Consider the following 24,782-nt stretch of genomic DNA (forward strand, 5'->3'; position numbering starts at 1 on the left):
AACCACAAGGTGGGCGGTTCTGTCCCCGGCTGCTCCATGTCCCACGTTGAAATGTCCCTGAGCAAGACGTGTAGAGATCATGGGTCCAAATGCAACGTAAGCTGTTATGGATAAAAGTGTCAGCTCAATGTGATGAAATATGTGCATCTGTCTACGACTACCAACTACTGGATATATTGAACACCGTATAAGATCCCGAAGCTTTGCTGTCCTGGCTCCTAATTGGTGGAAACTTCAAACTAAAGACAAACCTCTTTAGAATAAGCCTTGACTAAAAACACATTTAAAGGAGGTTTTTGTGGCATCAGGTGAACACAAACGGGAGCAGAAGGATCAGTTTTAAAGGTGGAGAACCTCCCAGACAGAGCTCCTCTCTCTGAGGGTCTGATGTCGTCATACATTGGGCTCAGGGTCTGGTCCATGAAGGTCAAAGGTCAGGCATTATTTATTATTTTAGTCCGTTTCCACTTGCATTCAAAGGAGAAACTCGTTAGCGACGAACAAATCCCTCGATTTCTTCTCTAGACCAACCAACAAAGCAGAGCGAGTCGATCCGGATCAATCCGGGATGAGGAAGGTGAAAGCACCGCAGCCTCCACCCGCCTCCGCCATCACCACCCAGCACCAACAGCACCAACCAACCAACGCCAACCTGGTGCTAATTACCGCTACATCTGTCCCTCCTCTGCTCCTTCTTCTGACCCCGGTTCTCCTCCATGTCTGCCGAACAAATAGTTCACGCTATCTACACCCCCACCTCCCTCCATCCCTCCTCTTTACTCCACCCGACACCTCCCAGCGTCTCCTCACAGCTGGAGGCGGTGACGCCGGCTCTATTGTGGATCGTGTGTTGGAGCGTTAGAAGAGGGGTGCGTTTGGTATCAAACACCGGTGCAGGTTTTTCCCTCTGCCCCCCCCCCCTGTGTATATTTGTGTATGCTAATGAGGGAGTCCAAAATGGAGCCGCTGGAATAATAACCCGGCAGAAACAAAGCTCAGCCCGAAAACCAACAAACCAATTATCTCCTCCTCTTGTTTCTCTGAGCTCACTGTAATTACCGTACGAGGGGGGGGGGGGGGGGGGCAGGGAGGGGGGGGGTGTTTGCAGCGTGAGACAAAAGCTGGGGTGACCCGACTCAGATCACGCCAAATGATCAGGTTTGATTTCACTTTCCTCGTACTTCTTCTCCTGCTCTGATTTACCCATCATTCCCATGGCGGGGGGGGGGAGGGGGGGCGACAGGGCGACGGCGAGACGGGTCCCGTCAAAAAAAAAAGTGACAGCGTGACAAATAACCCGTCCTCCATTTAACCCGCTTCTCTGCCCACGAAGTCGACCAAAGACACAAAAAAAGAAAGAAAAGCTTGGAAACTATGTCCCGCGGCCAAATGAGACACCTGTCCAAACCTCTAAAGACCTTTTGTGTCTTTCACAGATTCTTTTGCGCCGCTTTCTAATTGGCTGGCCGGCCTGCGCGTTGGCGTGCACGGCGTGCCGGGAAGGTAAAACAGGCGAGGCGGGGGAGCTGAATAGAGATGTGATTGTGTTGCTGTCAAGCGCTCCCACATGAACCCCCCCCCCCCCCCTCCCCTCCCCTCGTCTTCTTTCTCCACCCGGACAGAGAGGAGAAGTGTGAAGGGAGAGGTGGGGGCGTGGGGGGGGGGGATGAAGAAGAAGAGGGGTGAGAGAGAGAGTGAAAGAGACACACTTCATTTGTCATCCAGCGGCCTGATTGGAGTGGCAAAGCCAATTCACATCTCAAGTGGAGTTCCCATCACACAAACCCCCTATAGCAAACCTCCACTCCGCCTCCATCACCCCCCCACGCTCCTCCCCCGCCTCCCCCCCTGCATCCTGCCAATCAAGCGCCGCCTGTACAAGCTGCTGGTGTTTCGAGCTGAGAGCTTCATCATCATGGATTATGGGAGCGGTAATGACTCTCTCTCAGGGCTGTAATAGCTGCAGCTAATGGAGAAAGGTGGTGCAGGGAGGGGGGGTCATGGGGAAGGTTGGCTGGATGGATGCATGGGGGGGGGGGGGGTGGCTGCTGCTGCGTCACGGCCGGGAGCTGTTAACTTTTTTCTTGGGGTGATTTTTCCGCTCAGAGAGTTCTGAGCTCAAAGTGTCCCCGATTGTCCAGAAATACATAAATACATAATTTACCTTTAGTGAAGTGTGGAAACCATCGAGGTGTTTGTCAAACGTCGAGCAGGTGAAGCTACAAAGGGACGGAAGACTCTCGTTTGCTCTCCTCTCTGCTGCCGGGTCCCTTTTTATCAAGTTTTGTTTTTGAAATACAGAAACAAGTCTTTACTTCCCAATGCAAAAGCTTTGATTTCCATTAATTGTATTTTAAATATATAAATATAAGTTATCACAAAAATTACAAAGCTTTACAAGTTGAAAAAATTGGAATTTTATAAAAGCGAACGATGACATCATCGCTTTAGTCACGAAGTGCAGAAGCAGCACGTTGATGATTACATTTCATAAAACAAAGATTTAATACGTAAAGTTTGCTTCATTTTTCATCTGAAAGTTTGGGATGAATTTGATCAAAGTAAATCTGTGCTGGGAGGGGGGAGGAGGAGGGGGGGGGGGAAGAAGAAGCTTTCATTGGTGAGATGTGGGCTCTGTGGTGAATAGTTTCTCAGTAGTTCTCTTGGTGGATCTTCTGGTCCGGATGATGATGATGACGATGATGATGATGATGACGATGATGATGTCGTGCTGTAGAGGAGCTCTGAGTGACATCATCGTACTTGTGAGGAGACGAGTGAAGTGAGGTTTGATCTTCTCAGAGACGTTAACCTCACGAGCAGATTATTCTAACACCGCAAATGAAATCTCTGAGACCGGCCCGCGACCTTTGACCCCGCTTTCAGAGGGGGGGTCTGCCTCTGGAGTCTTCTGGGCCCTTCCTTCTCTCTTTAAATGTTCTCACCCTGAAATGATGCTGTCAGTCCGTCCCATGAGTCATCGCTGCAGGTTTTTAATATTTATTTATTCCTGCAGGTCCGTCCTGGCTGCCGGATCGTCATCTGCTCCAGAGTTGTTGTTGTTGTTGTTGTTGTTGTTGTTGTTTCTGTGGGCGGACGTGTGAGTCTCTGCAGAGGTCACGAAGCCTTTTGAATTTTGTGAAATTCTTTACAAGACCGGCTTATTTTTCTATGAAATATGAGAGAAAACGTGTTTGGTCTCTTGGTGTTGGACACATTTTATATTCCTAAATATCTTTACAGATAGAAACATCTGGAGGAGCATTAAGACATTTAAAAAACAACAACATAGTTATTAACACACTTTAGGGAGGCGCTCCAGGAAAAGCAATAGAGACATTATGATACACATTTTATATTTTTCTGTATTTAATTAAATAATATTTGAATATGAACCACAGAGTTAAATGAATAAATTAGTTTAGTTTATTACTTTAATCTATAATTCCACTAGCGCTGACGAAATAGTAAAAAGGTTATGTACTGTAAAAAGTTTTAGAATATGGAGTACAAGTACCTAAAAATCCCCAAACCGTGTTTCATGAACTTTTAAATCATCGCAAGTGAAATAATTAAAGATCATTTACTGAAGTTGAGGAGCATCTCATGAACTGATGAGAAGGTTTTACCACAATAAAGCAACAATAATCAAAACGCATAAAAGGTCCTCTCACTGAAACGTTTCGGTGTCTCCGGTCCCCCACAAATCCTGGGTGCACCTTTGACTCGTTTCTAGTGCTGCTTCAGGAGGTTTGAGAAGGTTGCTGGTGGTCACTGAGGTTCTGCCCGTCCAGAATAAGGCAGTGGTGGTCATTCAGGAGGTGGCATGAGTCTTGCTGAAGGTTCTCTAGTTCATTGGAGATATTCTGGAGGTTTATTGTGGAACATGTTGAGAGAGCACCAACCAGCTGAGATGTTATTCATGGCCATGAACCAGTGAACCGTGTTGGAGTTGAACCGGTGACCCCATCAAAGTTGCTGCCTTGCTCGCCTCACACAACAGGAAGTCTCAGCGTGGTGTTAGAGCCTTTAAGGGATTAGTGGACAGCTTGTTTAAAGTGTTATCAAAGCGTGTAATCCTCCTTAGGATGACCCCCCCCCATCTCACTGCTACACTGACTCCTCCGTCTGACTCCTCTGCTGCTTCCTCCATCACTACTTATTCAATCACTACTTCCTCCATCACTACTTATTCAATCACTACTTCCTCCATCACTACTTCCTCCATCACTACTTATTCAATCACTACTTCCTCCATCACTACTTCCTCCATCACTACTTCCTCCATCACTACTTCCTCCATTACTACTTCCTCCATCACTACTTATTCAATCACTACTTCCTCCTTTGTCTTTGCCCCCCCCCCCCCCCTTTTCTTCTGTTGGCTCCTCTACTTTCTCACCTTTACTTCCTTTTTGCCTTTCCACCCTCCATCACTTAAAGCATGGAAGGAAACCAATGTTTTGCTTGTTCCCTCCTTCTCCCCCCCCCCCCCCCCACCCGAGGAGAACCCGAACTCCTCGGCGGCTGTAATCACTCTACTACTGTTTTTGTTCTCGGTAAGTGGACTAAATATTTGGATGCTCATAAGCAAAGCAGAATAATTGAAGGTGTGATTTGTGGCAGCTGGCTCCGAGTCTCCGGCTCGTCTCGGCGTGATGAAAACAGCCAGCGAGCCGCCGTAAACAAAAGCAACTTGTTATGTTGCAAACCCCTCGCTGTGCTTTGCCGTGTGTGGGAAACAACTAATTTTCTCGATGGCGTACTGTAATCATGGCGAAGCTTTACCACGCACTGTGCTGAGTACCGCGATGCTTATTAATACACAGAGAGAGAGAGGGGGGGGGGGGGGGGGGAGACAGAGAGGGAGAGCAGAGGGCAGAGCTGCTATTATCGTAAACACTTTAAAGAATAAAGAGGAAGAGAACAATACCAGGAAGCTGGATTATTGTAATTATTAATTGAGTCCGGAGGGGGAGGAGCACCTGAGCCGCTTCACATCTGGAATCAAAAATAAGAAGGTGCTGTGAGGAAGGGGCCTGTTTCCTTTTTTAAAGATCAGTGGAATAAATAATAAGAGGAAGAATGATTTAAGGTGTGAAAATGAACATGAAGGACAAGAGGAAAGGAGGCAAGGAGGTGGGAAGGAAGCATGTGTTGAATAATTATGAAGGAAGAAAAAGAAAGAACACATAGGAAGGAGCGAAGGAAGGAAGGAAGAAAGAAGGTAAGGATGTACAACATAAAGGAGGATGGAAGAAAGGAAGGAAGTAAAAAGAGAAAAGAGGGAAGAAACTACAATATAAATTATCCAACAAATGAAAATAATTTTAATAAAGAATATTTTGGCCCTGTGGTATGATAGTAATACTGTTAATACATTCCTTTAATTCAGGAATGTACCTCAAAGTCAGTTGAACTGAGTTTTAACTTCACCAGAAGGAAGTGAAGAGATCAAACTTCTTTTCTTTCATCCTGTTCTATGTCACCCTCCGTCTCACCCTCTCCCCCCGCGCTCTCTTCTCTTCATCTATTTCCTGTCTCATTCTCTCTCTGTCCTGCCCCCCCCCTCCTGTCCCCCCTTCACCATCGTCTCTGAAAAGATTCCTCCTCCAGAGGAACAATAGCTGCTCTCAATATCACTTAGTCCTGACCTGCACCTGTGGACGGCCGAGGGACCATCACGCAGGCCAGGACAGAGAGGGGTCAAGATTCAGGGCTGGAGGTCGGAGGTCAAGAGGAAGTCCTTTCTGCCGACGGAGAGCCACTTACCATTCTCATTTAATGGAGCAGCCATCTGTCAATCAGAAAGAAAGGGGAGGGGCCAACAGGTATCGCCGCTGTCCCCCGAGGGCCCGGCTCCCTGGAAATATGGCTCAGGGGTCCGAGGCGGGTCGTGGGATTGTTTACGGTGCCCCCCCCCCCCCCCGCCAACAATGAAGTGTTCGTTGTCATCATCATTCAATTCTGGTCAAATAATGTAAAGAATCCACAAGAGACACAGTGAGACGTCTTCGTTGGGTTAAGACAACTCAACTAAACTACTTTGTTAAGTGGAGAAAGTAAAGCTTCTTGGGTTTCAGTCGTTGTTTGATTTTGAATAACTACACAAGTTATATCTTTTAAAGGACATTTTGAAGGAGGGGCTTCAAAGTGCCCCCCCCCGCCCCCCCCGCATCACTTCTGGGCCGTCTGTTGATCCACCGCCACGCATTTCACATCCAGCGATCCTTCAATTATCCAGAAACACGATCGGGACTCGGCCGGCCTCCTGATACCAAACATTCCCACTGTAGGGCCTCCCTCGTGGAGCTCCTCCTCCCCCTCCTCCTCTTCTCCTGGTGCTTCAGAAGCTAGGTTTTGCTTCTTCTGTATCCGACTAGTGGGAGCACCTAATGATCCAATCTGTGGTTTAAGGACAGGTTCTTGGGAGAACCCTCTCGCCGGGTTTCTCAGAGCTCTCCAGGGATTAGGACCGGTGGGGGGGGGGGTGGTTGAGACGCCCCCCCAAACCACAGCCGGTCCCCGAGGAGAGCGGTGAGGAGGTCAACTGGAGGAGCAGGTGGAGCTTAGGCAGTCGGATATGCAGGTAATGAATTAACCTTCCTTGTCAAAAATGGTCCTTTATCAACACACTGTAGTTTTACATTACAGTACTTTACATTAGTTTACAGTACATTACAATACTTTACAGTACTTTACATTAGTTTACATTACATTGCTTTACATTACAGTACTTTATGTTATTTTACAGTACATTACAATACTTTACTTTACAGTACATTACATTACATGTCATTTAGCTCAGTGATTCTCAACTGGTGCCCGTTTTTAATGGGTCCCGGGCCTTTGCATGGGAAAATAAAAATTTGAATAAAAAAAAATCACAAAAAAATTCATCCTGTTATTTTATTTTGAAGGGACTTTTTTAATGCAGGGGAGCGTCGTTTTTTTTGCCGGCTCGTCCGTCCATGTTTTCAGCAGCGTGTGCCAGGTTGGGTCAAACCGTTCTGATATGGGGGAGACTTTGGGTTTTTAGGATAAGTAAACATCCTGAATATTAAATATAAAATCCAGCTTATGAACTTCATTTTGAATAAATTTGGGAAGTTGAATGTTCCTCGATTGGGTCGCGGCTTGTCATTAAGGGGTGATGGTGGGTCCCGGAGCCAGACCAGTTGAGAACCACTAATTTAGCTGACGCTTATATCCAAAGCGACTTTTCAATCATAAGGAAACAAACTCAGAAGAACCAGATCCAAGAAAGTGCATCTTCATCACAAGTGTATTCTGAGCCTCCTCTGTTAGCTCAGGTGAGCTACCTGGTGTCAGGTTTGTCCCTCACAATACTTGGTTTTCTGGTTTCTCTTGTTTCATAATACTCATCATGTGTTACAGATTCAAATTGTTTTCTGGGTCACGAGGCCCGTCTTCACTGTCAGAGCAGACAAAGACATTTACGAAACGAAAGGCGAGGACATCGTTAGAAAAAGACATATTTTACTGAGTTTCACATTGTGACAAAAGCTCCAAAAGTGAGGAATAATTTTGGAATGTGAGGACGTCCTGTCTGCTCCTCATTTCAAGAAAACCAGTCATATTTTAGAGAGGACAATTGGTGTAGTAAGAACACTCAGTAGAAAGAGAGGACATTTTGAAAAGTGGGACACCGTATCTCATCTTCATATAAGGGAAGACACCGAATGAAAATCAATCTTTAGACTGTTTTGCTTAATGAGGAAAAAATATATTTTGTTTGGTCCATTAAGTAACAGAGAGGACATATTGTCTGGTCATTGACATTCAGACATGAGACTGAAGACATTGGTCTGGTTGACCAGGACAGATCCCAACATTTGATGATCTGTGATATGATATTTGGGGGAAAAAGGGATAGTTTTGAAAAGCTGGACAAAATATTGACAAAAAAAAATGAAGGCCATAAATTAAGGACACTTTAGTCCTCATTTTGAGGATATCAACGGATCGTGAGGACCCTTCGAAGACATTTGTTAAAGAGACAATATTTTCCAACAGTTCAACTTATCTAGTCCTCAATCAGAACATGGAAGATCAAAGACATTTTTACTTTGATGGGGGGGACATTTAGTCTGGCTTTCATTTTGGAGACATTTTGGGAAGAAGGACGTCGTACTTGGAAAAGGAATAGCTAACGTTGTATGGAACATGACCCGTTACATCATTCAGTGCTCTCAGGTGATTGTGAAGCTCCTGATATGAGAAATGAGATCATCTCTTCTTCTGTGGTGCTCGGAGGCCGGTCTGCTGTATTTACACCGCAGAGGAAATGAGATCATCTCTTCTTCTGTGGTGCTCGGAGGCCGGTCTGCTGTATTTACACCGCAGAGGAAATTAGATCATCTCTTCTTCTGTGGTGCTCGGAGGCCGGTCTGCTGTATTTACACCGCAGAGGAAATGATTATTCCAGTCGGAGCCGAGTCTGATTTAGAGAAGATAAAGAAATACAATAAAATCAATTAAATGGAGGATGAGCAGATCTAAATACTCTCAGCTTTGGGATTGAGGTGTGAGTGTTTTGTGGGGGGGGGGGCATAGTTTTTTCTTATGGGGGGGGGGGGGGGCACACCACTCTTATGTCCCCACATGTCAATCATCGTCCTTTCATTAAACCATTAGTTAAGAGAAGAAAAACACTGTGATTCTGTGGAACTCCAAGGGAGCAAAGCGGCAGTCTGATTGCGGCAATGCTTGGCCCCCACGCCGTCGCGTTGCCCCCCCTTCACCCACCGCCGCCTTCACCCCCTCCAACCCCCCCCTCGGCCCTCGTCGGCTGAATGCCAGTAATCATTTCTCCTGATTTGAGACGAGGAGGAACGAAGCGAGCCATCTTGATTAATGCTGATTTGAGCGGATGGATGCTTAGATGGATGGATGGATGGAGCAAACCCCCCCCCCCCCACCCGCCCTCCTCCCCGCTCCACCATCAGCACCAATATCACCAGTAGCAACCCTTCAACTCCCCCCAAAACGAGGAGATGATAGCCAGCATTGTTTATTATTTTACACTAGTGAACAGACGTCTGGTACCTGAACGCCACGCTGGACTGTACCAAGTCAGAGGGTTTGTTATTTCGTCTTTAAGAAAATCATTTTATTGTAAAAAGGAACTTTTATCTGCACGTGTCAAAAAAAGACCTAAGTAGTACTCATACCAGGCAGGGCCAGGTTGGGGGGGGGGCGGAGGCCCCGCCTCACCCTCCAATCAACGTTTGTCAAAGCAGAGGCTTGAAAAGGTGTTTGACGTGGGGGCGCACAATGCCCCCCCCCCCTCCGCCCTGTCACGGATGTGTGACTCTGCTTAGCCCCCCCCAGCTCTAACCCAGGGGGCACTGTGTGAGTGGACAGGAAACAGACGGACAGGAAACAGACGGACAGGAAACAGACAGACAGGAAACAGACGGACAGGAAACAGACAGACAGAAAACAGACAGACAGGAAACAGACGCACAGGAAACAGACGGACAGGAAACAGACAGACAGGAAACAGAAGGATAGGAAACAGACAGACAGGAAACAGACGCACAGGAAACAGACGGACAGGAAACAGATGGACAGGAAACAGACAGACAGGAAACAGACGGACAGGAAACAGACAGACAGGAAACAGAGAGACTGGAAACAGACAGACAGGAAACAGACGCACAGGAAACAGACGGACAGGAAACAGACAGACAGGAAACAGACAGGAAACAGACAGACAGGAAACAGAGAGACTGGAAACAGACAGACAGGAAACAGACGCACAGGAAACAGACGGACAGGAAACAGACGGACAGGAAACAGACAGACAGGAAACAGAGAGACTGGAAACCGACAGACAGGAAACAGAGAGACTGGAAACAGACAGACAGGAAACAGACGCACAGGAAACAGACAGACAGGAAACAGACGGACAGGAAACAGACAGGAAACAGACAGACAGGAAACAGACGGACAGGAAACAGACAGACAGGAAACAGAGAGACAGGAAACAGACAGACAGGAAACAGACGCACAGGAAACAGACGGTCAGGAAACAGAGAGACAGGAAACAGAGAGAGAGACAGCGCATCGAGACGGAGGAGCTGAGGAGGAGATCTTGTCTCTCCGAGGCTTCATCAGCCCTGCAGGTGTGGAGACAAACTTGAGCCATAACTGATAGTTTGTAGTAAACAAACAAACATAAACTAAAAGACATTAAAATATGAAGATGTAGTTTTCATTGATCCTGACCTCCACTGCGGATCAAACTCATTCCAAGTTTGCGTGTTGTTTTTTAGAGACGCTGAATATTCTGTAGAAAATATATCTTCACCACTTATCTTCAGAAAGAAGAATAGATTCGTTTGAAATATTGTTTACATGCTTTAAAGATAATGGAAGCGTCAGTGTAATTACTTTTTTGTCATTTACACCAGCCATGTTTTTAATTCATTGTTGTTTATACTTCTCACATCTAAATTTGAAATGATTTTCGATAAAAGTGAAAAAAATTAAACCTTCTGACATCATCAGTTGGCTTCCAGTTTATCACAAAGATCATAAACTCATCATCTCGTCCTCGAAATAAAACCTCCTAATGTACCTCAACAAAGAAATGAAAATTGACATTCTCGTGAGTTTTTCCTTTTGAAAATGTAGTTATTTTAAAATTTACACAGTTAATCAATAATGATGCTAAAAGGAGAAATATTTACACACAATGTAGGAAAACTAAAGTCACCGTCACTGCAATATTCTCACCAAACAGCACATCCTGAGTTGGGAGAACCTTATTAAATTCACTGATGTGTGTCTGCTTTTAAAATGTTACCTGGAACGTCTCCGCCTCCACTTAGTGATTTTAATAAACAGAGCCCTCAAAGCAGCAGGCTCACTACATCTGCTTCAACAGGTGATTGTGTTATTTCACAAAGGTCAAACTCGTTTAGATGTGAAGGCAGCATGAACAAAACCTACTTACTAATGCCTCTGCTAGCTAAATGCTAAAGGCTCCATTAGCTCCGGGCTAATGCCTCTGCTAGCTAAGGGCTAAAGGCTCCATTAGCTCTGGGCCAATGCCTCTGCTAGCTAAGGGCTAAAGGCTCCATTAGCTCTGGGCCAATGCCTCTGCTAGCTAAGGGCTAAAGGCTCCATTAGCTCCGGGCTAATGCCTCTGCTAGCTAAATGCTAAAGGCTCCATTAGCTCTGGGCCAATGCCTCTGCTAGCTAAGGGCTAAAGGCTCCATTAGCTCTGGGCTACCAGCGATACTATTACTATCTGCCAACAACACTCATTAAAACCATTTTCACCCAAAGACTTTATTCTGTCAACATACATCAACATTGCAGGACTCAACCAGTGAGAAGTTGAAAGTCTTTTGCAGGATTTGTGTTTCTTTAATCAAGAGAAACAAATGTGGAGAACTTGTGTTTAGAGTATCTGATTAGAATCTGAATTGTTGCTGTGAGTACCTGCAGGTTACTGCTGTACTTCTACATCTGCGGCTATTTTCACACATTTACACTAATTTTCTACCCAACTATTTTCAAAAGTCTAAAACCAACCCCCCCCCCCCCATTTAAAACGGAATTCACCTAATGAAACCATGTTGGACATGAAGGTAATTCACAGGAGGAAATGTGACATTAGCTTCCTCCTCTCTGATTGGTTGTGGGGCCGAAGTCACCCAGAGAGACAGAGAGACAAAGCGCGCTTTAATTCCCTCGAGCCGCATGAGAAACCATTATCTTCTTCTTCCCTCATCAGATTGGAAGCAGGTCTGATTTGGCCTTAATCGAGCTAATCTCCCGCGCTGGTTTCTCACAAAAAAAGAAAAATGTCCGCAGTTCCAATCACTTCCTGCCTGAAGAAGAATATTGGTCATTTTCTTTCAGCACCGGGACTCTTATTAAGAGACATCTCTAATTCTCTTTCCGTCTCTCCGAGGGGTCCACGCGACGTGTAGGAGGAGCAGGAGGTGGAGGAGGAGGTGGAAGGAGTGGAGAAACGGAGGACCGGGGCGTCGTCATGTGATGGCCGTTGCCTAGGCGACGGTCCGGCGGTGGCCCCGGGATCAGGGGCGGGTGGGGCTGGCGGAGAGAGGGAGCGGGTGGAGAGGAGAGATGAAATTGCATTCCATTAGTGCTAATACGCAGACATTAAGAGGCTTGTCTGAGGCGCGCTAACGACCGCAGCCGCTAATTCATCCTATCGGCTCGTGAGCAGGCTCCTCGCCGAGTCGCCACGAGCTCGCCAGCTATTACCGGGTGATTGACGTGAAGCCGGGGGTGGGAGGGGCTTTGTTTTCAAACGGAGCGAGGGAGGAGAGGGAAAGGCCGAGAGGTGAAAACCGTGGCGTCTTGTTCCGCACGTCGGCCATGTTGTTCCACATCAGCTCTGTTCCTGCTCTTCACTTGGCGAGGAGAGAGAACCATCGTTATCAACGTTCTGGATCAGTACAGGACTCTATTTATCCAGAGGGAAGTCTCTGCAGGACCAGAAAATAGGAACCAGAAGTTTACACTTAATAGATCCATAAGCCACACCCACAGGAATGCAAAGAGGTGAACGGAAAGTATCAGGTGAACAAAAATACCCACCATCTACTAACCAATCAGGAAGGAGGAAGCATCAGGAGGTGGAAAACGTTGGTTGGAGATGGATGACCTTGATAAGTTACACACACATCTAACCAACCGGTCTCCTGACCTGGACAGTTTTTAGCTAACTATCCAGTAAAACTATTGATGAAAATATTTGTGTAATGTTTCCAGGTGATTTAATGGTGTTAAAGTCGGCGTTAACTCCTTACCTTTTTAATAATGAAAGTAAAGATTTTCTTAACTAGAGTCGGTAAATAGACGTTAACGCCGGTGAATTAGCCGTGCGCTGCTATAGCCGTGACCCGGACAGACATTTTAAACATTGTTTTTCGCAGAGATTAAACGTTGGTTAAAGGTTCGCCAAAAGTACCATCAATGCTGACAACATATCCAGGAACGTGGCCTTTCACAATAAAACATCCTCCTCAACACGTCCAAAGGAACATTCATTGCGAAAGTATGTTGCACATGGAGGGAAGTTAACATGGAATTTGACAGAGTGCAGGAAATATAAAAAATGTAATTTACAATTAAATATACAATAAAATATAAATATTAAAATAAACTTTATTTAAAAAGCTCTTTCATCATCGCCTGAGTGAGTCTTACTTCTTTCTCTCATCCAACTAACTTTCTTGCTGTAATTAAGAAATGTAAATCTTTATATTCATGAGATGTGACGCGTAGATTCGTTTAAAAACGACAGGAAACGGCGTCAAAGTGTCCGGGTCCGGGTAATATTAGCGTCCGCTGACCGGGTCAGGAGACACTCCCGTTATATGGATAAACAGAGGTGTGTCGATATTTACATACAATCACATGCTCTCGTGTTGTAGTGTAAAAGCTCTCCAGGTGTTGAGTTCACCTGAAGAGCTTTGAGGTTTTTCTACATCGCTGCTTAAACATGGAGCCCCCCCCCAGCAATAAGTGTCTGGTGTGAGGAATAAGTGGGGATCTTGTGTCACATTTAATGTCACATTTGTCTCTGCTCACTTCAGGGACCAACGACTTGAGCTACTCGTCCTCATGCTGCAAAGCATTCTGGGCTCTTGAGACGGAGGGAAAGAACGTAGTTGACCATTTTTACTCTGAAAAGGTCAAAGAAAACAAAATGTTTCTTATTTTCCTCCTGAAATAAAGACATAATTTGTTTGACAACTATAACTTAGGAGATAACAGCAAGACAAAGATGAGGACAGGACAAATGAAGACAATAAAGACAGCACGTATAGCAGATGAATACAGGACGTAGGAGATGTGGTAAGGACGTATTAGATGAAGACAGGATGTAGGAGATGAAGACATGACATACGAGATGAAGACAGGATGTAGGAGATGAAGACATGACGTATGAGATGAAGACAGGATGTAGGAGATGAAGACATGACGTATGAGATGAAGACAGGATGTAGGAGATGAAGACAGGACGTATAAGATGAAGACAGGATGTAGGAGATGAAGACATGACGTATGAGATGAAGACAGGATGTAGGAGATGAAGACATGACGTACGAGATGAAGACAGGATGTAGGAGATGAAGACATGACATACGAGATGAAGACAGGATGTAGGAGATGAAGACATGACGTATGAGATGAAGACAGGATGTAGGAGATGAAGACATGACGTATGAGATGAAGACAGGATGTAGGAGATGAAGACAGGACGTAGGACATGAAGACAGGAAGTAGGACATGAAGACAGGATGTAGGAGATGAAGACAGGACGTATGAGATGAAGACAGGATGTAGGCGATGAAGACAGGAGTTAGGAGATGAAGACAGGATGTAGGAGATGAAGACATGACGTATAAGATGAAGACAGGAGTTAGGAGATAACAGCAAGACAAAGATGAGGACAGGACAAATTAAACAAAGACAGGACGTAAAGGAGATGGAGACAGGGCGTAGGAGGTGAAGGCAGGAGGAAGGGGATAAAGACACTACATAGGAGGTGAGGAAAGAATATAGGAGCTGAAGAAAGGACTTAGGAGATGAGGAAAGGATGTATGAGATGAGCTAAGCTCAGATGTGAACAACAACAACAATAATATACAACAATCTAATTGTGTTCTGTGTCACATGTGAGAGAGCATGGAGGAGGGAGGGGGGGCAGAGGAATGAGGGTGGAGGATGAACGATGGAGGACTAAGGCTGGAGGTTGGGAGACTGAGGCTACAAGACAAAGGGTGGAAGACTGAGGGTGGAGGAGGGAGGACTGAGGCCTCTGGACTGAGGGTGGAGGGTGAAGATGTAGGTGTCTCTAAACTACAATGGACTGTCATCTTGTGGTGCCCCCTGTGGACTAAAGTCTTAGTGCCTCCACCACCAGGGTCCCTTTAGAGAACTTCTCATTCCACCGCGGTAGAATTGTTTTTGTTCTGGTTCTGGTTCTGGTCCTGGTTCTATTGGAAGCTGAGCTCTCGTCCTCCCACACGTCCAAAGATGCGGGGAAGCCAGATCTGGGTCTTTCCACAGTGGACTGGTCTCTGCTAGAGGATCTGAGTCCATCCAGGGTGGACTGGTCTCTGCTAGAGGATCTGGGTCTGTTCACGGTGGACTGGTCTCGGCTGGAGTCTGAGGTGAAGAAGGTTCTGGTGAAGCTGCATGAGCTCATCTGGATTCACCAGAATCATCATTGCTGATGACCTGGTCGGATTAGGACTTCTTTGAGACTGGTTCCCACAGAGAGACCTCCTGCTGCTTTGTGTCTTCCTCTCCTCTTCCTCTCAGACGGTAGCAAGACGTGTAAAAATAGAAACGAAGGTAGAGACAACAGACGCGGGCGGAAGTGCGGAGACACGCGCGCGGGAACCTTTATCCGCGTGCGCTCACGTGACGTGTTGACATATGAACGATAAGTTGCACGAGGCACAAACACGACAAGCAGAAAGGGAAGAGATGTGAGAGATTAATGCATCATTACTGATGATGTGTATAAATACACATAAACAGAGTAAACGGGATCAAACATCACGGCGCAACAAAGCCAATTAATACATGAAATGAGCTCACGTGGCTCATGTCTTCATCGGTTCTGTTTAAAAAGGCAAAATACATTGAAAAGAGTATTTTTTTTCAAACGATCAGAAATCTGAAGAGACGTGAAATGGAATCATTGTTGTTGTTGTTGTTGGTGACACATAAATATAAATATGGGCGTTAACAGACACTATAGCTAATAAATAGAAATGATCATAAATAAAGAAATATTGTAAAGCAGCCAATAATGCACTTATAAAATGTGTAAAATGTTTAAAATAATAATAATAATAAACAGATTTGGAGCTCTCTCTGGAGTTCTACAATAATATAATGATAATAATAATAATAATGTTAAAGAAATAATTAGACAATTTATAAAAATATACATTTAAAGAAGACGAGGTTGATTGTATTTCATGGATTAAACAATATATTAAAGGTGAAAAATAATCAACAACCACGTGAAACATACCTTAAAATATAAACTTGGTTTTAAAGCTCGTGCGTCGTGTGCTCGTCCGTCACGGAATGAACGCGCGGAGATTTTACAACGTCAACAAGAAGCAGCGTCCCGACGGTTCTGCTGACCCGGAGGTTCTCATGCTGCGGCTCGGCCCCCCCGCGGGGCCCCTTTGAGGCCGCCACAGAGGAGCCGGAGAGGTGTCACACGGAGGCGGCTTTGTGGTCCGGTGATCGCCTCAGCGCCTCCTTCCTCCTCCTCCTCCTCCTCCTCCTCCTCCTCTTCCTCCTCACCGGGGAGAAGCGAGCGGCTCCAAACACGAGACTAAAAAAAACATTTCAAATGTAACACGCGTAAAAATAATGTACGGAGGAATATTTCATTCGGTTCTATTTAAATTTTCAAAAACTTAAATGCGGAGCGAATTATTATATTTTTAAATTGGTGGATTTTATCTTTTTTTAAATACATTGTATGATTTCTTATTTTATTTCTGAAACAATCATCATATTTCAAACCATTGTGTGAAAGGGCTGAACTGTCATTTAAACCTCGGCATAAAAAAATAATAATAGAACATTGATTCATTTAGAATTGATCATTTTAATATTGTTATATTACAAATTTGCGTTATTATTTTTATTAGTAATAAAGAACATGATCCCAAAGGGTGTTTTGTGCTGCCTCGTTTTTGACATCACTTTAGTTATTTTGTTTTTTATCGTAAATATAAATCATGAACAAACAGTATTAATTGTTACTATCGACATTTGTTCATATAAAATGCAATGAAAGATTGTTCAAATTAGAAATTTATTAATCTTAAACAGTCTTAAAGGACTTGTTGATATTACATTTAAATAATAAAAATGATTTGCTTGCCGTTTGTTTTTTGAATAATGAAACTAATAAAAAATGAATGAACTGAAGATATTTATTGTGTTATTCATATATGCACTGGAAATGTTAATATATAGCATGTGATTACATTACATACATTTTGTATTTATTCCACACAAATTTGTATTTATTACATCTTCTGATTGATCACTTTGGCGTATTTTAAGTTGGCAAAATAAATGAGTTTGTATTAAACATTAAATTAAACATTTATTTCAAAACCAGCAAACAAACCTGAGAATTAAATGTTAAAAAGCAGAATATGTGCAGACTGCTTGTTATTATATTTCAGTAATAACGTGATTATCATAGTTTTTATCGATGATCTGCTGCAGCTGCTCATTTACACGCGTGTGACGGCTTTCACAGCGTGCGCGTGCGTGTGGGAGAGCGTGTTTTGTGTGGAGTCTGCAGCGGTGTGAGATGGGGGGTGCGGAGGGGGGGGGGGGGCATGAGGGGGGCACTGGGTTTATCTGCAGAGAAACCAACTCCTTAATCTGTGTTTTACACTTTAGTTCTTTAGTATCTCTTCTTCATCATCGTCTTCTTCTTCTTCGTCTTCTTCATCATCCTCTTCTTCGTTTTCTTCATCATCCTCTTCTTCCTCTTCGTCTTCATCTTCTTCTGGTGGTTCTTGTGCTTTTGGTTTGAGTCTTTGAGCCTCAGAAGAGGAAGAAGAAGCTTTCTGCTGAATCTGAAGTTATTTTGCCTCCCCCCTCTCCCTCTCTCCCCCTCTTTATCTCCCCCCTCCATCCCCCTCTCTTTCTCCCTCTCTGTTTTTTTAATTGGCATATAGGGAGGCTTGTTTGTTTTTGTTGTGTGCTGTTTCTTAAATGTGTGTGTTCGTGTTCATGTGGCCCCCGGTGTCCCAACAAGCACCGCGCTGGATGTTGGGAGGCGCATTCTGCGAGACACACGCACGCGCGCGCGCGCACGAGGAATTGCAGCAGACGAAAAAATGGATGACACACAAGGAAAGAAACCCACGAAGACAACAAATACACAAAGACTGATAGTAGTCGTAGTACACGTACACACGCGCGCGCACACGCCCGGATGGAGCCGTTGCTTCTCGTGCAGCGCCATCTAGTGGCGGCTTGGAGCTCAGAGCCTCTCTGCGATGTGAGGATTAATACCATGAATAACATTAATAATACACATTCAAATACCTAAAAAGTGTTATTACAAAATAACGATAGGACTCATCAGTCCATTAACTAAATAAAAAATATATCTGTGATATCAGCAGTAATATGAGAAGTTGTAGTTTGAGTATAGAAGTGAAAGTATCCTAGAATACTTATGTAGTATCTACATTGCGCTTGCAGTACTTTTAGTCCTTTCAGCTCTCTTGCAGTAGTACTATTCAAACAAGTTTTTAACTATACAACTGTATATTTGAATAAATGTTAACTGTAAAGATGGGATAATACCAGTAGTACTACTTCAAGTATTTCTACCTTGTTGGGTAGATTTTTACTAAAGGTTGTACTAAAAGATTTCTTCTGCTAATGTTTTACCTCATACTTGACTTTGATCATCTTGGAATAAAACCAGAGAACAGGAAGTGACCCCATATGACTCCTAACACCTGTCAATCAGCGTTAGGCCCCGCCCTAAAGCATCCCCTCTTTATGGTCTGTTTGACTCTAAATGGACCTTCATCCACTAAATGAACATCATGCTGGATTGAAGAAGACTTGAAACTAGAGACTGAGACCATAAACTCATGTTTACAATGTTTACTGAGGGAATAAATCAAGAGAGAAAAAAGTATAGTCAAGATTTTCAAATATCTTTATTAGCTCCTGCAGGTGCAGCAAACACGTCACAAGTTGGGAGGAGCGGAGACACTGAAGTGGACTCAGAGGGCGCTGAGACACGTCTCCCCGCTGGCAGCATCAGACCTGTGACCTTTCACCCGCAGGGCCGGGCCAGTCACTACTCAGGAGGTAAACTTACTTTGTGGAATATGTGGAGGAATAATTCGGCTTGGCGTCAGGCCTTTAAAGAGCAGTATGGTTAGCTTAGCTTAGCACAAGGCCACAGGCATGGGAATGAAGAAGGGCTCATCAAAGGGAAGTACTTTATATCTACAGGTACACAATCTCATCAAAGGGAAGTACTGTATATCTACAGGTACACAATCTCATCAAAGGGAAGTACTGTATATCTACAGGTACACAATCTCATCAAAGGGAAGTACTGTATATCTACAGGTACACAATCTCATTAAAGCAGCCTTTTACTTATTCACTGATATTTGCAGTATTTAAACATAAGACTAAAGTAAATAAAATATTGAATATTCTTTAAACAACTTTGCTTGTTTCTGGCTCTTTAAATGTAAAGATCTCTCTGCATCTCTATGAATAAATGTACATGTATGACACCACGCAGTCACAGAGTAGCACAAGTCCTTTAGTGACGTATATTATAAATATACAATTTAATGCCGTGTCACTGAGTCTGGATCCAAAGTTTAAACTCATCGGGAACTCGGCTTCTGTTTACAAAATACAAAGGCTGAAGAATACTACTTCTACCCTAGTAACCTTTTCATAGTACTCCCTGTACACGTATGTTCAACTACTATTCACTCAACGCTTGATGAAGCACCTTCGTACTTAAAGTGAGACAAGTGAACGCCGAAAGACAGGAGCAGCGATGAGGGAGAGGGAGGGAGAGAGGGAGGAGCAGCCCTTACTAGGTCGATGTGGGTCGATGTAATAATCGGGTAACAACAGTGTAACAACAGGGTAATAACAGTGTATTAACAGTGTATCAACTGTGTAACAACAGTGTAATAACAGTGTATTAACAGTGTACCAACGGTGTAATAACAGTGTATTAACAGTGTAATAAGGGTGTACTAACAGTGTATTAACAGTGTAACAACAGTGTAATAACAGTGTAATAAGGGTGTACTAACAGTGTATTAACAGTGTAACAACAGTGTAATAACCCTGATACAAGTCGCTCTCCTTTGCCTTGGAGGGACTTGGAGACGCTTATTGGTAAACAGGCCTCCCCCCTGGGGGGCATTTTCTCCACCGCGCGCTCGCTGGGAAAAAGGCTGGAGGAGGAAAAAATGTCCTTCTGAATGCTCAAGTGATTTGTCTCGTCTCATGAGGAGCAGGAATTAAAATGTGCTCAGTTCTGAGGACGAACCTTTCATGAAGCTCGCACACATCCATGTGAACGTCATGAAGAAAGCAGCGTTCACATGACTTAACCCTCATTATTAAATACTCTTTTTATCGTCTCGGTCCACACGGACTCGGACCTGAAGTTGCTCTTTTTGGATCAAGCCTCTGGAAGTGAAAACATATTTAGAAGGAGGCTGCGTAGCTTTCAGCAGTAACCTTTAATAAATGGACCTGGCAGGGACCTTGTTGAGGATGTTTCCTTTTGGAACGCCTCCTCTGTTTTGTATTCTCAACCTTCTTTAGAAGGCTTTGGTTTCTCCAAAGAGAAGACATTCATAGCTTTAAATAATGACATCACACCAACAGTACTTATTTTCACTCTTAATAACCTATTCAGTGGGTAAACTCTTGCACATCAATTCTTCATCAGGTCAAACCCAGCAGGAGCTTCTCTTGATGTTCTCCATTGTTTCTCTTCATCAGAAAGAAGTTTAGAGTCTGAGGAATCAATCATGAAATTATGGCGAAACAAACAATTAACCAGCAGATACAAAAAGATTTGGTTTGATGAGGATCATCCTTGTGAGAGTCTTGCATGTATAGAAGTTATTATACTTTGTGTTTTCGAGTCGTCTTTTTCTGATTGTCTGACTCAAAAAGTGATGCTTTTAGTTGCTCTCAAAATAAAGTAACTGTGGAAGTGCTTTCCATTCAGCAAGGAGCAAATACGTACGATGACTCAGCATTTCACAGTTCTGTTTTTACTCATCATGAAACCACAGGAGCTATGGTTTGGTTTTACAAAGAGATCTTCAATAGTGATCTTAAATAAATCATAACCGTGTTACCAAGCAACAGGTACTTCATAATAACAAAATAAAATGATTGAGATCCTTACATTGTCATTTTAAAACAAGAATCTCATTATGTGGTCAATGCGACGCACTTCCTTAACATCTCTAATTTGTGATTCATTTACATTACGTTCGGCCTTGTTTCTTTAAGGAAAGTTGTGAATCGTCTCTGAATCTTCTGATTGGTGCTTTTGTTCTTTACTCCTTTGACAGCTGCTGGTTCTGCGTCCTCACAGTTCACTGACCCTCTCGCTGAGGGTCTCCAGCTCCTCCTCGTGCTCCTGGTAGCGCTCCAGCCCCGGGCCGGCGGCGCGGGGCCCGTTGGCCAGGTGGGCGGGGTACTCGAGGCCGCTGAGCTGGGCGTGGTGATGCCAGCGCAGGTCGTCGCTCTCGTGGGTGATGTAGCGCTCGTTCATCCTGGACTCCAGGTTCCTCAGGTCCAGCCACATCTGGTAGTCCTGGTGGGGGAAGCGAGTGCACCCTGAAATAAACTGGTCCCATATGTGTTTGATTTTTCTCTCCCCACCAAAAAGGTTCAGAATTTTTGAAGCGTTCTGGAGAGGAACTCTCTACTCTAAGGAGATCTCTCTCCAGTCGTAAAACCATGAATATAATTCAAATTCCGTCTGCTACCCCAGAAGACCTAAATGACCTAAATGGCACCGTAGTCCTACTTCACCCACTGCACCACGTATTTACCTCTGCTCATAGCTGTATAGTGAGAGCCTGCTGACGTGTTTTTGTGAATTTAGACTTTAAATATTTAGAATTCTGTTGAATTACTTTGTAAAATGTACTTCAGTCGGATATTCATCATTAAAAGTAAGTCTTAAGTCCACATGCATCATCTGGGATGTAGTTTGTAATTTACACTTCTATTTAGTTGTGTTTTTCCTTTAGCTTCAACGGCCTCATTCTTCAGTTTGCTTGTTGAGTTTTCTGAAGGAAGGTGGAGAACTTTCCTCCTCTGATGTATTGACGAGCAGCAGAACCACGGTTACCTGTAACCAGGGGTGACTGAGGGTCTTGTCCACGCTGTACCTCTTCCTCATCTTCACCTGCAGCAGGTTGTTAATCAGGTCAATCGCTGCGGGGGGGAGGAAAGAAACGAGGCGGTGAGCCAGAGAAATGATGAGGTAGAGGAGTGTCCAGCGGAGGGAGGGATGAAAAGGGGGGGGGGATGTACAGCTCCCCCACCTCCCGTGGTGAGGGGCCAGTCGGGGCTAATGAGCAAAGCTAACATGATGTTAACATTTCTTCAGGGGTCAGCAGTCTGAACAGCTCAAGGACCCTGGGGCCCCTCAGGTCTCCAGAGGCCTCCATCGCTCTGCATTATGCACATGAATAGATCGGCACATGAATACCGCCCCGAACCTGTCCGTCTCACTCTCTTTCCAGGAACCACCCGGACTCTCGCTGCCTTTCAAGCCCCCCCCCCCCCCCCCTCCCTCAATCCTCTTTTTTTCTCACCAGAGTCACATGACCAGGCAGTTAATCCGCACTTTTGCTTTTCTGTAAGAGCGGAGCCGAAGGAGGGCGACGTCCGACCATCCAGCACCAGCTCGGAGGAGCAGGTCTACAGACACATTAACAACTTTTACAACGTTTATTCCTTTTCTAGAAAGTTGTCCTCCACAGGTGCTTGAACACTACCTGATTGGATGTTCAAGGGATGATGCAAACTGAAGAAAATACTGTCAGTCACTAAATGTTTTATTTATATTTTGAAAACTAAATTAAATTAATAATAAAATGTCCATTTAGTGTTTAGCTGTTAGGTTGATAATCCTGCAATAATTTTCCAACAACATCAACTAGACCTCTCAAAGTGAAGTCACAGCTTCACGTCTTAACGCTGCATTCTGTGTAGTGACCAGCAGGGGGCGACTCCTCTGCTCCCATAGACGTCTATGAGGAAATGACTCTACTTCTGTGTAGTGACCAGCAGGGGGCGACTCCTCTGCTCCCATAGACGTCTATGAGGAAATGACTCTACTTCTCTCTTGATTTATTCCCTCAGTAAACATTGTAAACATGAGTTTATGGTCTCAGTCTCTAGTTTCAAGTCTTCTTCAATGCAGCACTATGTTCATTTAGTGAATGATGGTCCATTTAGAGTCAAACAGACCATAAAGAGGGGATGCTTTAGGGCGGGGCTACATGCTGATTGACAGGTCTCTAATAGACCATAAAGCAGTGGATGCTTTGGGGCGGGGCTACCCGCTGATTGACAGGTCTTTACTAGAGACATGTACGGCATCTTTAAGTTCTCCTCAATCTAAATATGGATCGTTTCAAGGTTGACTGGTTGCAACAAATCAATACGTCCACTTCTTCTTTACAGTTTCGAGTGATATCTTAAAGTTACTTCTGCTTTTTTATGCTCTTTCCTCCACAAAACCTTTTTAAACTGGAAACTTCTCTTTCCAGATCAGAAGTTTGCCATATATGACTTCTCCTAAACGCACCTTTTGAAGTGGTAATACACACAATATAAAGCTCTATTTCACTCATACTCACTTCTGGCTCAACATAACAACACAAATTCTTCACTCCAGTGTCAACATTATCAAGATGAATCGTGTTTGTGGGCAGACGAATAAATTAGCCACAGAATCTATTTAGAGAGAAAAGCAGAGTTGGTGACGCACTAAATGCTTTCTTTCTGTGACATGCATCGCCCGACGGCAATGACTCTACAGAGAGGTTTTATTTTAAAGTGGCGGTATGAGGAGGCGGAGGGGCCGGGGGGGCGGGGGGGGGGGGCTCTCCTGAGAGGCCTCGGCCCTCCGGTGCATCCAGTGAGTCAGGCTGGTTTAACGATGACTCATTTAGAGATTGTGACGACAACAACGTGAGTAGATACGACACCGGAGCACCAGAGAAGAAGAACCACTGAGCCACAGCCGGGTTTGTGGAATGTCGTGGCTGCTCTCTGAGGAAGAAGAGACCCCCGGCAGCGTGGTACCGACCAAAAGTGGGATTTCATGATCCTCGCCCGTGTTCCTGGACCTTCATCCGATACATGCATTACCTCTGATAGTTGACTATAAACACAAGGCGTCCCTTGATTGACACTTCAAACCCCTAGAAGCTTCTAGACCCCCCACCCCCCATGACGATGAAGATTATGTTCGGATCAGAACGCGATCGGACATCGGGTTCTCCCAGCGAGAACCTACGTACCTTCCTGGGAGACCTTCTTCCAGGGATGAGGAGGGTACATGAAGGCGGCGTTCTGGATCTGATCGTTGATGTCTTCGTCCTCGTTGAACGGGAACGTTCCGCTGAGACTGAAGAACACGACAAATTGATGGAACTCTGAACATTTATTCTCAAATATTATCGTTTGCTTTCATGTGCTTTCAAGAGAGCCTTAAAACCTCCCACCTGACGTAGATGATGACGCCCACCGACCACATGTCCAGAGAGCGGTTGTAGCCTTTGTTCCTCAGAACCTCGGGGGCGAGGTACGCCGGCGTTCCCACCACCGAGCGCCGGAACGACTTCTCGCCGATGATCCGGGCGAAGCCAAAGTCACAGAGCTTTACCTGGAACGATTCAATGAAATACTTAATCACTTAGTTGATGAGAAGGTTTTCATCGTAGAGACACAACTTGCTCCCCTTAGAAAACAAATATCCGTTGGGTTCCGTGAGGAAGTGTAGAATCCTCATGATGTCAAATTAAAAATGCAACAATGACCTTCTTGTAATGAAATTATTTTTTCACAGGAGAAAACTTTCTGTTGTTTGAGTTACAATAACTACAGAAGTAATGAGTCCAGGTTTACACAGAATCTGGAATGAAATAAGGGTTAATGTGAAA

General features: G+C 44.5%; 1 protein-coding gene and 1 long non-coding RNA gene across 3 annotated transcripts in view; both read right to left on the minus strand.

Annotated features, from left to right (window-relative positions):
- Window positions 1-11,252: 11,252 nt before the first annotated feature.
- Window positions 11,253-16,283, minus strand: LOC134104007 (uncharacterized). The gene is made up of 3 exons (XR_009941586.1): window positions 16,064-16,283; window positions 12,268-12,416; window positions 11,253-12,093 (listed from the first exon to the last, which is right to left on the minus strand). It is a non-coding gene; the product is annotated as an uncharacterized LOC134104007 (long non-coding RNA).
- Window positions 16,284-18,723: 2,440 nt separating this feature from the next.
- prkd1 (protein kinase D1) overlaps window positions 18,724-24,782 on the minus strand; it is a 29,942-nt gene continuing 23,883 nt past the window's right edge. For both annotated transcript variants that reach the window (XM_037486136.2, XM_037486135.2), the window contains exons 18-21: window positions 24,345-24,505; window positions 24,141-24,247; window positions 21,956-22,041; window positions 18,724-21,412 (exon numbers count right to left, since the gene is read on the minus strand). In XM_037486136.2, the coding sequence (XP_037342033.2) occupies window positions 21,185-21,412; window positions 21,956-22,041; window positions 24,141-24,247; window positions 24,345-24,505 (582 nt within the window). In that variant the 3' untranslated portion in view covers window positions 18,724-21,184. The remainder of the gene's footprint in view (window positions 21,413-21,955; window positions 22,042-24,140; window positions 24,248-24,344; window positions 24,506-24,782) is intronic.

The sequence above is a fragment of the Pungitius pungitius genome, chromosome 14 (assembly GCF_949316345.1).
Source record: "Pungitius pungitius chromosome 14, fPunPun2.1, whole genome shotgun sequence".
In the NCBI taxonomy this organism is placed as follows: Eukaryota; Metazoa; Chordata; class Actinopteri; order Perciformes; family Gasterosteidae; genus Pungitius; species Pungitius pungitius.